Below are 15,388 nucleotides of genomic sequence, written 5' to 3'. Positions count from 1 at the left end.
TGTAACCAAGTCAATAAGACAACAAGAAATGTATGATACCAGTGAGTATCAATATCTACAGCTGGATATAAATAACTTCAGATACACACACTTTAATAAATATTAGTTGTTTCATACTTAAATATTCACAGTGTGCATTATTTAAAATATATACCACTGATTAAAATGGAAATCATCATAAACTCTGATTTTATATTATATCTGTACTCTTCTTAGTTTTACACAATGTTAGTGGGAATATGACATGAAATGGACAGTCCTGACAGAAGAGTGACTGTAAAGTGTTTTAGTAATACTGGTAAGGGCGAAAGTATTTTTCATTAACTGTTCAGTGCATGCAAATTTTAGGGACTGTAGTTTTTTTTCAAAGTTCAGAAACTTTATTTGATTGAATATTGATTGGAAGTCACCTGAATACCACAATGCTTTTACCAGTTAATGTTTCTTTCTATCCCAAGACCAGCATAATATAGAAGACCTCATTTCAACTAGATATGAATTATCAAAGAAAAATCATTTTGTTCGTACATAAAATCAAGAAACAAAGAAAACTACATGCATCCATAGACTAAGTGACTTTGTATGTCCATGCTCCTCAATGTATGTAAAGGATGATTTATAATAAATTAGAAAGGAATATGTTAATGCAAATGATGTTTGACCCACTGAAAATAAAGCTACACAAGGCACTGACACAGGAATTTTATTACTTAGTGAATGAATTCATAAATGATGAACTGGTAATTTAAACTGGATAAAATTTATTAATTATCCAACTAAGTATATATACACCCAGATATTTATTCACGGAATATCATTTTTGTGTTATATTACTACTTATTACTGCGAAGATACTTTAAATTTTAATATGTTTCCTTTACATCAAACAAATGGTTACCATCTGTATGTCACGACATGAATAAATCATAATTCACAAAAAATGTAAAATTTAGTACATAAACAGGACTTACTTCATGATATATATTTGTTCAAAGTCTTTTGCACAGTGATCTAATATTGTAGATAATTAATTGAACTATTTAATCAGTTTCTTTATATTACTATACATACCTGTCAACATCTTGTGCAATAGGAGTATAGGCAGTTGCATTGCCACCATAGCAGTGGCGAATGTTAAGGTCTAAGTATCGAATTCCATGTACTAGCTGGCCCCAGATATCAGTATCTTGTGTGAGAACATAGTGTCCAATAGGTCCAACTGTAGATTCTCTATTGTAAGTGGCTGCACTGTGTGTTCCAGGGATGAACAAATCAGCAAGAGTCAAGATTTCCAGCTTTGTTCTGTTTAAAGCAAAGTATTCAGAAATTAGAATTTCAGTATCAGATAACAGGAAATTATGAAGAGGATACTATTTTTTTTTATTTGGTGAAACTGTTAATCTTGTACATTTATATAACAACAATTGGATATTAAATGTGGATTTTAGTAGTGGCAGTATCATCCATCCACAAAATTTGAAATGTATTAAACTACATTATACTGATAAGACAGCCCTCTGAAACATCACAGGTTAATGCAATGTTACTAAAAAAGATGATGAAATTAATTTATGACTAGAATATTTTAATTTGTGAATGTTTACAGCAAATTAACATTGGCCCCACCGGGATGAATTACAATTAAATGTGGTGTACCACAGCAGATTGGAAATCATTTGCTGCAGGACACATTTGGAACATGAAGGTGTTTATTTCTGTGTGAGTAAAAGTTTCAAAAATGGGTTGTGAAATTATTGATGGCAGCAAACTATCCACAGAAAAAATTGTTGTTGGAGGCTGCAGCTGTTATGGTGCAAAGAAAAGAATTTATATCCATTTTGATATTTCAACCACTCAGTCATTTTGTGAACTTGTAGGCCAACTATTGCTCCTTAAATATGAAAACTGCAGAATGTTAATATTTGGAGTTATCTGTGTGGTAGTAATACTTAAGAACAAAATTGCAAAATTTTTCAAAGTATGTTACAATACTCAGTTATTAATGCACAAACAACAAACCAGGCAAGACATATATTTGGATAATATTACACAATTTTCAGTTATAGTAAGCAAAACTTGATTTATTCCAGCTCAAGTAGTTACTTCCAATTGTAAATGTAAGTTATCTAGGATATCTCTGGCCACTGAAAAGCTCTTGCTCCTTAATTATAAAATCCGTGGACTGTCAATATTTGGAGATACCTATATAATAATAACATTTAAGAACAAAATGGCAACATTTTTCAAAGTACATTACAATACTCAGTTGTTACTGAACAAACAACAAACCAGGCAAGAAACATGCTTGGATAATATTAAACAATTTTCAGTTATTGTAAGAAAACTTGATTTGTTCCAATTCAAATAGTTTTTTCTGATTGTAAGTGTATGTTATAAGGGGTGGCTCTGACCACTAACAGTTATTAGATTGATTAATGAAACAAAACTATATCAGGTAAGAAAATCAGTGTGTTAACAAACAGGAAGGCAGTATTCTTGCACAATGTAGACACTAATCAGTCAACCAAAGAATTCTTGCATATACTAACTAAAAAGTAGGAAACACACTGTCTTAAAAGCTTGAAACAATTTCTACAAGCAGAGCAAGTTTTACAGATCACACCATTGCAAAGAGAATAAAAATTTTATTTGAGTTTTCAATAGTAAAAGAGTATAAAACAAACAATCAAAACAGTGAACTGAAAAGCATATGACAGATGAATAGTTAAGGAATTAGTGTAAATTTTCCTTGGACGTTATTAAAAATAAATGGTAGAGATAAAGATTTCAGTGCATGAGTCACACATATCAACATAAATAAAACTGTTAAAAAAAAGGAGTGCCACAGGGCGCCATTCTTGGGCCCTTTCTGTTCATTATATGCATAAATGATCTGCCTTCCAGATTGCCCTTGATACTGTACTGTATGCAGACAACAGTACATAATTGCTCAGAATAACAACATGGATAAGTTACAGCTGAATGTTACAATAGCAATAGACAGATGTACCTCCTAGTTTGAGGCTAATGCATTACACAGAAATAGCAGCAAAACAGAAAACATTGTACTTAATTTGAACACCCCCAAGAATGAAAGCAAATCAGTGAAATGTGATCAAAGTCTAAGCTCTAGAATACAGATAAGTTACACTCCAGACTCACATTTGTGGTTTATCTGCTGTACAAGCTGAGAGGCTGTATCAGTGAAACTGTCGCTGTATGCACACTGTGCTTTTCTCAGTTCCCATATGATATATGGAATCTTGCTAGGGGGAAACTCACCTGGATCTAAGACTGTATTTAAATGACAAAAATGACCATCAGATGCATTGCAGGACTCAAACCACAAGAATCTTGCAGACACTACTTTAAAGAAATGAATATTATGACAGTACCTAGTTTATATATTTATAGTTGGCTAGTACACATCAAACAAAACCTAAATAATTTTGACCTTAGGATGTCAATACACCATCATAACACTAAACAGACATGCAATTGACAAGCCACACGCTAGACTCATATATTTTAGCAAACTATCTAAAAATGCCCACTCACTGCCCCTGATCATATTTAAAAGTATAACAACAAAGTGGGTAAAAAGTAGTCTTCTACACATTGAAGAAATTTGAAGAATGTACCATAGATGACTTAGAGTTGAGATGGGGTTATACAGGATTATAAATTGTAATATTTTATGAAACTACCAGAGTGATATATAAATTTAATGTGACATATTGTATAAGGCAATACAAAGATAACATTTATGATTACTGTACTTATTTACAGATCATATAGGTACAAAAATATTAACATGATATGCTGATTCATTGTGTTATACTGTATAAGGTTTGGAGAAAGTAATCAGTTTGTATAATAATGTACTTTCCCAAAGTAGTTACTTATATAAAAGTCTCCTTGTAACATTATTAGGTAAGGAACCATGTAACTTCACTGTAATGTTGTAACTATAAATGTATTGATTGCATGTAAACATGTTCAAAGGTGAGTAAAAATTATATTCTGTTCTATTCATGTTCAGGTTCCTATACAGGTTCCTGTCTTCTGGAAGAAGTGAAAAAAGTAAAGACATTTCTGATAGCTTAAAGCAATAAACCAAACTGCAGCTTATTCCGGGCTCATGTAACACAGTAGGAAGTTAGCGAATCCATAGCAAATATTACTATCTCCAGAGCAGAAGATGATTATGGCATCATGAATTTTGTAATTTAAAATTTTTGGAAACAGGAGCATGACTAACCAAACTAAACAAAAAGTTATTAAATGAAGGTGTTTCTTAAGATGTTTAAAAATAACTATCTTCAACTCAGTTAATAGGAGATCACTAACTCAAAATCATTATTTACATACATCATCCATACCAGTAACATATAAAATGATAGAATGTTGTAGTTGAAGTCTGACAATTAGTTTGATTTAGCATTTCACTCAAGTCCTTTGTGTGTTAGTGTCTTTACCTCTGTGTAACTACTCAAAGCCACGTCACCAATCCTGCTGCTTCAAAAAAGAATTACTAGAAATATATGTTGTACCCCTCCAAGGACATCCTGTTACCCATTATTCAAGAACTAAAAATATTACCTCTCCCTGCATTATATGTATTTCAGGTTATCATCATGTTACACAGTAATTCTGAGCTAACTGAAGGAAACCATTTCAAGCATATGTACAAAATTAGACACAAAGAAAATTTAATGCTTCAAAAACATTGTTTAAAACTTTACCAATAGACACCCCAGCACATAGAAACAAAAATCTAAACTAAACACAAGGGTAGAGATGTACTGAGTATGGAAATGGGTCCACTGAAGAGAAAACTACATGATCTCCCAGTGGAAAAATGTTACTACCCAATGGAGGAATTTATGAATGATGAGATGATCATTTGAATAGTGTGACTATTTAATATCATTGTATTGTAGATGATATAATGTCTGGGAAATGTGGACAATAAGTACTGGCACACTATAAGAAAAACACTTTAATAATATTACTGTATGCAACACAAAACTGTGATTGCAAAAACACTTTTAGAGAATTAAGCAACTGTGTTTATCAGAAGACATAAATTGACATGTTTTCATACAATACAATCAGATCATCTATAAATTGTGTGTTATGAGATGAATACAATGCAACACAACAAATGCAATGCAACCAAGCATCCACTTGAACCTGCTTACTGTACTCCAGCCTTTGCCTCTCTCTATAATTTGTATCCCCACACTTCTCCTATTAGCAAACTGATGATCCCTTGATGCCTTAGAATGTGTTCCATCAACTGATCTGTTCTGTTACTCAAGTTTTGCTGCAAAATTTCTTTTTTCCTTGTTCTACTCAGTGTCTCCTCATTAGTTATCCAACCTACCCATTCAATTTTCAGTATTCTTCTGTGGCACCATATTTTCAAAGGTTCTATTCTTTTCTTGTCTGAGCTGCTTATTGCCCACATTTCACTTATGGAAAAGGGTACATTACAGTCAAATATCTTTAAAAAACCTCCTAACATTTAAATTAGTGTTTGATATTGACAATTTTTTCTTTTTCACAAAATGTTTTTCTTGCTGTTACCATACCAATCTTCATTTTAAATCCTCTCTACTTTGACCATCATGAGTTAACTTCCTGCTCACATAACAAAACCCATCTACTACTTTAGTCTCTCATTTACGAACTGAATTACCTAAGCATCAGCTGACTTAATTCAGTGACACTTCATTACCATTCTTTTACTTTTATGACTGTTCATCTTATAACTTCTTTTCAAGACACAACCCATTCCACTCAATTGTTCTTCCAAAGCCTTTGCCAACTCTGAGTGAATTACTTTCTCACTCCTTTCTCTCTACTTCTACCCTGTCATGTCCTTTGACTCTTATAACTGTAGTCTGATTTCTGTACATGTTGCAGAGAACCTTTTGTTGCCCATATTTTATCTCTGCTGCCTTTACAATTTCAAAGAAAGTACTACAGTCAGTATCACCTAAAGCTACATTAAATTTACAAATACTATAAACATAGGAGCATCTTCCCTGAACTTATATTCTAAGACAATTTGATGGGTCAGTATCACTTTGTATGTTTCTAAATTTCTCTGAAACCCAAACAGATCTTCCTTCATGTTGACTTCAATGAGTTTTCTCTTGCTTCTGTAGCTAATTCATGACAGTGTTTTTTGCAACCATGATTCATTAAACTGATGGTTCAATAGTATTCACAACTGTCAGCACCTGCTCTTTTTTTTTTTGAATTATTACATTCTTCTTGAAGTTGGAGAGTATTTCACCTGTCTCATATCTTGCATGCCATGTGGAACAGTTTCATCATGATATGTTCTCCCAAGAATCTCTACAATTTTGAGGAAATGTCTACTCCAAGTGCCTTGTTTTGTCTTAGTTGTTTTGGTACTCTGTCTAATTTTTCTTGCAATACCATATCTCCCATTTATGATCATTAACTTCTTTGTATATATTCCACCCACATTTCACCCTTCCATTTTTTGTTTACTACTGATCATGTGATCCTTAAATGTTTATACAGAAGCTTCTTTTTTCTCCAAAGTTCTCTTTCATTTTCCTATAGGGTGAATCTGTCTTTCCCATAGTCATGGATGCTTCTACAGTTTATATTTCTCCTGTAGCTTTTACTACTTTGCCATTTTACACTTGCTGACAATTCCATATTTTTAGATGTTTTTACTCCATTTCCTTGATTTAGTTGCTGCATTTTTATATTTTCTCATTTTGTCTACTACATTTAATACATCATGTGATATCCAAGGATTTCTACTGGACCTTTCCATTTAGCTTATTTCATCCTCTGCTGCAATCACTGTTACATCTCTCAAAGCTGCCCACTGGTCTTCCATTGCACCCCTTTCCCCTGTTTCAGACAGCCTTTGCTTAGTACTCCCTTAAAACTTTCAACAAACTCTGGTTCTTTCAATTTATCCAAGTCCCATCTCCATAATTTCTTATCTTCCATGTTTGTCTCCCATTTTTACTTCTCTTCCTTTCCATGTCTAATGACATTGTTGTTGATGGGATGTTAAGCCCTAATATTCCCTTTTTTTCTTCATTTTCCTACTACTGGAATCCAGTCATCCATTGCAATTAAATTTTCATCTCCCTTAACTATACAAATAATTTCCTTTATCTCATCATAAATTCTTTGAATCCCTTCACCATTTGTGGAGCTAGTAAGCCCATAGACTTGTACTACTGTGGTGAGAGTCACATACAAACCCATCTTGGCTATGATAGTGTGTTCACTGTGTTGTTTATACTATGTTACCTGCATTCTTATTTTCATGTTCATCATTAGACCTACTCCTGTATTACCCCTATTTGATTGGGTGTTGATAATCAAGCACTCATCTGGCCAGAACTGCTGATCTTCCTGCCACTGCACTTTACTGGTTCCCATTATATCTAACATCAGCATACCTATTGCTGTTTATAATCTCTCTACTCTACCTACCTGATTAAGGGATCTGACATTCCACATTTGGGCCATAGACTCCCAGTTTAGTTTTTCCCGATGACAACATTTTCCTGAATAGTCCCATAAAGAGATCTGATTGGAATATTATTTTGCCTCTGTAATATTTTACCTATATGATTTCATACCGTGTGGCCAATGGCATTGTCACCATGATTCTGTCAGATCACGGACGTTAAGTGCTGTAGGGCTTGGCTAGCACATAGATGGGTGAGCGCTGTTGGCAAGTGGAATGCTTTTAGCCTTTGTGAGGCAAATTGAGGAGCTACTTGATTGAGAAGTAGCGACTTTGGTCATGAAAACTCATAATGGTCAGGAGAGCAGTGCCCTTCCAGATCCTCAACCAGTGATGCCTACATACTAAGGATGACACGGCAGTGTGTCAGTACCATTGGGCCTTCCAAGGTCTGTTAAGATGGAGAGGAGAGGTATGATACTGTAAAATTACCTCAAGGAAAACAGTTGTTACACTGAAAGGTGTAAATGACCACTGTGAGAGGTTGTATTTGACACCACGCTTCATCGTCTTTTGCTGAGCTGTAAAAAATTTTCCAAACATTTCCAACAGGCAACAAGAAGAATGCAAATGTCTGATTTCATCGGGGTATATACACTGGTGAGAACAAAGGCGTAGTCCCAGCTGGAATACAGTGTTGAAAATATAAAGAGGTATGTAGCAATTAGTCGCCATTTAGTTTGTAAATGATACATGTGTTTGTATGAAATCACTGAATCAGTGAATCTACTGGTTTACACCAAACAAACTGATGTCAGTGCAATGTGTGGCCAGCATCAGATACCAGACTACATTTATGAACATAAATAAATGTATTATTAACAGAATGCTAGAAGAAGCATGATGGAGAGATGATATGTGCATGACTGAATTTTAATTTTTGACAAAAACTGGGCAGTAACTGAGGCTAAGAAAATGAAAAGGCCTAAAGGGGAGACAGAGAAATTACTGTGTCTATGAATGAGGACAGCTTCACACAATAACTAGAAATGTTTACCTTTATTTATGGTCTTTCATTAAGACTTGTAACATGAATGGTTATAGTTTTCTGACATACGAGGGGCGTTTGAAAAGTCCATGCAAAGTCTGAGAGATGGCACCACTGGCACATATTGAGGTCATGTTCAGTTAGTAGCATGTTTGGAAAGAACGCACACCAAGTTTCAGCCACATTGGTCAACTTCTTTGTGTCTGGCATCCATGAGAATCAAGGAAGTCGAGTGATTGTCAAAAAATGGACGAAGGAGAATTTCATGTGGTGATTAAACATTACTTTATGAAAGGCAAATCGCCTCAGGAGACGAAAGAGAAGCTTGACAAACATTACAGTGACTCTGCACCTTTGATTAGAACAGTTTATAAGTGGTTTCAAAATTTTCGGAGTGGCCATATGGGCACAAGTGATGCTGAACGTTCTGGACGCCCTGTGGAGGTTACTACTTCAGAAATCATTGATAAAATCCACGTCATGGTGATGGATGACAGAAGGGTTAAGGTGCGTGAGATTGCTAGTGCTGCTGGCATCTCAAATGAATGAGTACTTAATATTTTGCATGAACATTTGGACATGAGAAAGCTATCCGCAAGACAGTTTCTGCGATTGCTCACGCTTGACCAAAAACAGAATTGTATGAAGTGTTGCAAGGATGGTTTGCAGCTGTTCAGGAAGAATGCACAGGACTTTAAGCATCGTTTCGTCACTGTGGATAAAACATGGATAAATTACTATACTCCTGTGACCAAACAAAAGCCTAAACAATGGGTTACAAAGGAGAAGCTGCACCAAAAAAGGCGAAGACCAGTCCTTCGGTCAGAAAGGTCATGGCAACTGTCTTTTGGGATCGCAAGGGATAATCCTCATTGACTATCTGGAAAAGGGTAAAACTATTACAGGTGCATATTATTCATCATTATTGGACTGTTTGAAAACTGAGCTGCAAGAAAAACGCCAGCGATGGTACCGCAAAAAAGCCCTTTTCCAACATGACAGGGCACCAGCACACACCTCAGCAGTTGTGTGCCTATATACCATGAAATATCTAGGAGTAATTATCCAGAACAACCTTACATGGAATGACCACATAAAACAAACAGTAATGAAAATAGGATTCCAACTCATTTCACATCCCCCCTATTCTCCAGACTTGGATCCCTCAAATTACTATTTGTTCCCCAATTTGAAGAAATGGCTGGTGGGACAAATGTTTTATTCAAATGAGGAGGTGATTGCAGCCACTAATAACTATTTTGTAGACTTGGACAATTCCTATTATTTGGAAGGGATCAACAAATTAGAACAGCATTGGACAAAGTGTATAAGTCTAAAAGGGGACTATGTCAAAAAATAAAAAAAGGTTTACCCCAAACACGTAAGTAGTTTTTATTTTTGCATGGACTTTTCAAACGGCCCTCATATACAAACCTGACAGGTCATTGATTTTCCACATATCAATCCATCTCAGTGGTGTCCTTCAAAGGGGGCACATTAGAAAGGAGGTAAAAAGTGGAGCCAATGGCTAGCTGCTACTCTTGGCGGTCCCTGAGAGGTGGGACAAGCCTATCGCCATATGATATCAGTGGCAGTTCATGAAGTATGAATGCCCAATCATTATCTTAAATTAAATGAATCAGAAGTAGCTGCTGTATTAGAGAGGCAGTGCTCCTGTCACCACAATGAATGAAACAGTTCAGTGTATCACATAACTGAGACATTGTATTGGTTGTCAATGAAACAGTTGAACACAGAATGGGCAAGAAACACAGTACTGCCATATTTGGCTGTGGCCATATGCTGTGAGCCTGATGTGTGGGACACTCCATTTTGAGGTTGTTCAGGCACAGAGCTTTTCACATGCCACTGCATCAAAGTATACTGTAAGTACATGAAGCATGTGGATTCTTGTAAAATTACCATCACAATGGTCAACTGCCATTGCAAACATACTAATGACAAGAGTTGCTGTCAACTGTCTCAGGGCATAATATAGGATAAATATTCCACAATGAACAAATCATTCACCTATTCATTGGTTCCAATTGACCAATTATTTGCCTCTGATGTTCTGTTACAGTACCCCACATGAAACCTATACCTACAATATTCTGTCCACAAGGAAGTGTGATAGGGCTGTTACTGTTTACACTATATATAAATAATCTAGTAGAAAGTCAGAAGATTTGGTTGTCTATAAGAAAGCGGCAACCCTAGAAGGCAGCGTCAATTTGCAAATCAACCTACAGAAGATTGGTGAATGGTGCAATCTCTAGCAGTTGATGCTGAACATGAATAAATGTAACATATTGTGAATACATAGGAAAAGAAGTCCACTATTGTACAACTGCACTACTGATGACAACTTGCTGGAAACAGTAGCCTACATACCATGAAATATCTAGGAGTAATTATCCAGAACAACCTTACATGGAATGACCACATAAAACAAACAGTAGGAGAAGCAGACACCCCACTGAGATTCACAGGAAGAATCTTAAAGAAATGCAACCCATCAGTGAAAGAAATGGCTTACAAGGCACTTGACTACTGTTCATCAATCTGAGAGCCTTGTTGGTCAGGACTAATGGTAGAGATAGACAAGACCCAACAAAGAATGGTGCATTTCATCAGAGGAACATTTATTTGGCAAGAGAGTGTTACAAAGGTGCTCAACAAACTCCAGTGGCAAGTGCTACAAGTGAGTTGTTGTGCATCATGGAGTAGTTTACTGTTGATATTTGGAGAGAGCAATTTCCAGGAGGAGTCGGGCAACATATTGCTTTATCCCACATATATCTCATGAAATGACCACAATGAGAAAATTCAAGAAATTAGAGCTAATACAGAAAGGCTGGATCAGTTGGTGGTACCAGAAGTACCTTCTGCCATTCACCATCAGGTAGCTTACAAAGTATTGACTTTGATGTAGCTGTTTCAGGAGGAGGGGTAGTCACAAGTTTTTAATTTCAGAATCCACCCCCAACTCCCCCCTCCAATATAACATGCCATCAATCCCATTTTAGCATGCCATAGGAGTCTATGATTTTTAATAAAAATGGCAATAATATATACAAAATATTTAAATACGTTTATTATTTTTATTGAATCAGATGACACCTTTACTGATTAATAAAACCACTAAATAAGATTTTGAATAATTAACTATTATGCAAAATATTTATTTTTGTATGGTACCTGTACTCGTGAGCCAGGAATTCTATCACAGATGCATAAAGTGATTGCATAAACTTTTCTAAATTCCTAGATTACCACATTATTTGCAAAGCAAAAGTTTGTTAATGCTTATAGTCAATTCCAAATAGAAATATTTCACCTATTCAGTTCTTAAATGATTGTATCATTTCTGAAGCAACTGTTTGTTCATAAGCCACCTTTCAAATAGTCAGACATCACTCAAAGTAAGAGAGACAGTGCCCAGTCTCGGTCAAGCTAATAAGTGTGTAATAGCATGCTCCAAATATTGGCTCACATTATAGCTTTGTGCAGTTTGTTCAAGAAATATCTGTACTTACATCCACAGGAAATAAGCAATATTGATGTCGAATAACTTTCAAGTGATTTTTGTCACTCAAGCTATAAGTAATCAATATTGTGACTGAACTGTTTTGTGACTTGTAGTAAGCTTAGACTGTCATTGTCACTAGAATGAGCTAGTGACTTTAGTTAATGACTATCCTAAGTGAGCTAATGTAGGGTACTCGTTTCTAATGGAATATTACAGGACAATACTGAATGTGAACTGTGATATTTCATGTGAATATGGACAGCGTTTGTGCCTTGCTTAGTTATGGTACTTCATTTAATGACTTGTTAGAGCCACCACTGATTGGGAGACAATGGTTCACTTGGGCATGTTTTAATAACTTTGTTATTCATATGTGTAATTCTGCCACTGAACGTTTTGTTATTTGTCAGTACCAAGCAGACTGTAAGCGCTAATATTTTCATGAAGTAGGAAAAGCTGGTATAACTGTGAGGTGAATCAAATGTATGGAAAGGTACAACCTAAATTATGATGTTGAGTATACTTTCTTTGAGGAAACACTGTCAAATACTGAATACCACTTTCAGCTTCAAGTCTACAGGCATATGTGCTACCAAAGAGGTGACAAACACTACAGTTGGTGCTTTACAACCACCCCAACACATGTTGGTAAGTAGGATGCTTTAACTACTCCAGTGTTCACTGTTTCAGAGTTGTGATTTTATCATCACTAATGATCAACTGGTTGTAATAGGGTGTTACTTTATTTTTGTGTACTGGAAGAAAAAATGGTTCAAATGGCTCTGAGCACTATGGGACTTAACTTCTGTGGTCATCAGTCCCCTAGAACTTAGAACTACTTAAACCTAACCAACCTAACGACATCACACACACCCATGCCCGAGGCAGGATTCGAACCTGCGACCGTAGCGGTCGCGCGGTTCCAGACTGTAGCACCTAGAACTGCTCGGCCACCCTGGCCGGCTGTACTGGAAGATATCTGGTTATTATTTTCCAGCATATCCCAAATCATCCTGGTGTTTTATTTTGAAGTCTTGCATGGTAAAGTGCATAAATCACATATCACAGAATAAAACAGAGTTATAGCACCTTAGAATTTTAACTTCATGTGCGAGTAACTTTTTCATTTGTACCGGTAGTTTCATGTGAAGACAAACGAGTTGTGCTTGTGTGAGTGCCAAGAATTCTGATAAAATCAATTGAAGGACACTGGGCCTCAACAATATATTAAGATTTTAATGTCTTTGTCTGCTATTCATTTACAGATGTACCAACTTCTGCCAAAGTGTTGTTGTCTTAGACTCATTCATTATCAGAGTTCAAATGTGGGAATGCAATGTACTAGCATCTGCACTGCAGGCAAGATCATTTAAGGTTAAGAGGTCAAGGGTGTGTGGTCAGCCTTTGAACACAAAGAGATTACAGGTAGGTCTACTGTTCAGTAGTCATGCGCCCATATTAGACTACCACTTCCTGATACAGGCTGTTCGTTTATGGCACATTTCTGGTTAGGTTTTGGAAATCAGTTATTTTCTCTTGTTGTCAACCAATGTGTTTTGTTTAAATTGGCTCTCAGAACTCAGTACACTGTGGTGTCAGATAATAGCATGCAATGATGTAAAATTAACAGCCAAGTACGTAGCATATAACACACTCTTCAAGAGTAAGTTTTGAGTCTGTAAACACAATACTGAGCAGTATGAGCTGGAGGTCAAAAAGCATCCTCCTAGTGGCAGGAAGAAAGAGTGAGGTAAGGGGCGGGGCACTTTAGCTGATGTTGATAACATTGCCAAGTCATGGCCACAGGTAGTCCCAGGTGATAGAAGGTGGACATGGCAGTGGCAAGAAAGTGTGGCACAAAGTAGCGATATAGCCATTCAGCTCAGTGGGGAGACAGCTGGCACAGTGACAGATGACATGACACAAAACACTTCAGAAGCTAAGTTCTCTTATTCTTTAGTGCTGTTTGGCATGCTAGTGACATTACAGAACAGAATGGCTAACAATGAAAAATCCCAGCAGATTCCACTTCACCAGATGAAACATAGGGTGCAATTGACAGGGACAGAATTAAGACTAAGCTAAGTAATACAGACATTTTCAGTCTTTATGTGCACTCGACCAGAGTAGTGTGGGAAAAGTAAATGGCGTTAGCATCTCCAAGAACTGTACCACTAGAACCAGTGAAACCTGAACCAGTGGAAATCAATCTAAGAGATTCAGCATCTGCAAGTATAGATGACACTCAAGAAATGACACATGAAGCAGCAGAACAGTTGGCTCCAGAGGTAAAGTCAGAGGGAGGAGGAGGATATTAGTGTTTAACGTCCCGTCGACAACGAGGTCATTAGAGACGGAGCGCAAGCTCGTGTTAGGGAAGGATGGGGAAGGAAATCGGCCGTGCACTTTTAAAGGAACCATCCCGGCATTTGCCTGAAGCGATTTAGGGAAATCACGGAAAACCTAAATCAGGATGGCCGGAGACGGGATTGAACCGTCGTCCTCCCGAATGCGAGTCCAGTGTGCTAACCACTGCGCCACCTAAAGTCAGAGGGAAAAATGTCTTCCTGTTGGGGCTAACTGACACCTTAGGTAACCTCAAGAAGGAATTGTCAAATGAAATCAGCCAGAGTAATGAAGAGCCAAGGTCAAATGTCAATCCAATTTAGAAACAGAGACTGATGAGGTCAATGATCATATGTCAACTGAAATTAAAATCATTATGTAAAGCATGGCACTTAACAACAGTTCACCCTACATCACTTATGATTAGAGCAGCAGGCTGACACAAAGTTGAAAAACATAGTTTCAAAAGTAGATTCAGATCTTAGCACAGTACACAAAAATTGCCATGAATGAGCTAATGAAACAGAAGAAAAGACTGTGAAAAAGTTGGTTGCTGGTGAAGCTGTCTACCACACTTTCACTGAGTACACCAGGCTAAAGTATTCAGAATATGAGAAAGCAATGGTCAAAGAATGAAGTAATATCAGTGATAAGATAACATCTGATCAGAGCACTAGTTTTAAGAAACATGCCCTCAAGACGAGTTGCATGCTGGACACTAAGTGAACAGCACATGAGTCAATACAAACAGAGCAGGTGGCACATAGTAGAATAGTTGATGAGTAACTGGTAAAAACTGACAAGGAGATTTCAATGTTCTCAAGAAATGTTTTACAGAATCCATCTGTTAACTTCAGCTGAAGTTGCATTTATTCAGTGTTTTAAATTTAATTATTACAAGCCACTTGTAAATGTACATCTGAAACTACCCATACAGGAATTTATCGATGTTTTATGAGTACCCTGGTCAGCAGAAGAAGGAATT

General features: G+C 36.4%; 1 protein-coding gene across 1 annotated transcript in view; it reads right to left on the bottom strand.

Annotated features, from left to right (window-relative positions):
• The window catches only part of LOC124555214 (PI-PLC X domain-containing protein 1-like), an 87,326-nt gene that overhangs the window by 24,100 nt on the left and 47,838 nt on the right, over nucleotides 1-15,388 (bottom strand). The window contains exon 4 of the mRNA XM_047129064.1: nucleotides 1,072-1,302. Within this exon, the coding sequence (XP_046985020.1) occupies nucleotides 1,072-1,302 (231 nt within the window). The remainder of the gene's footprint in view (nucleotides 1-1,071; nucleotides 1,303-15,388) is intronic.

Source organism: Schistocerca americana, chromosome X (assembly GCF_021461395.2).
Source record: "Schistocerca americana isolate TAMUIC-IGC-003095 chromosome X, iqSchAmer2.1, whole genome shotgun sequence".
Taxonomy (NCBI): domain Eukaryota; kingdom Metazoa; phylum Arthropoda; class Insecta; order Orthoptera; family Acrididae; genus Schistocerca; species Schistocerca americana.
Note: the sequence above shows the minus strand (reverse complement) of the source record. Positions and strands in the feature narration are given on the sequence as shown.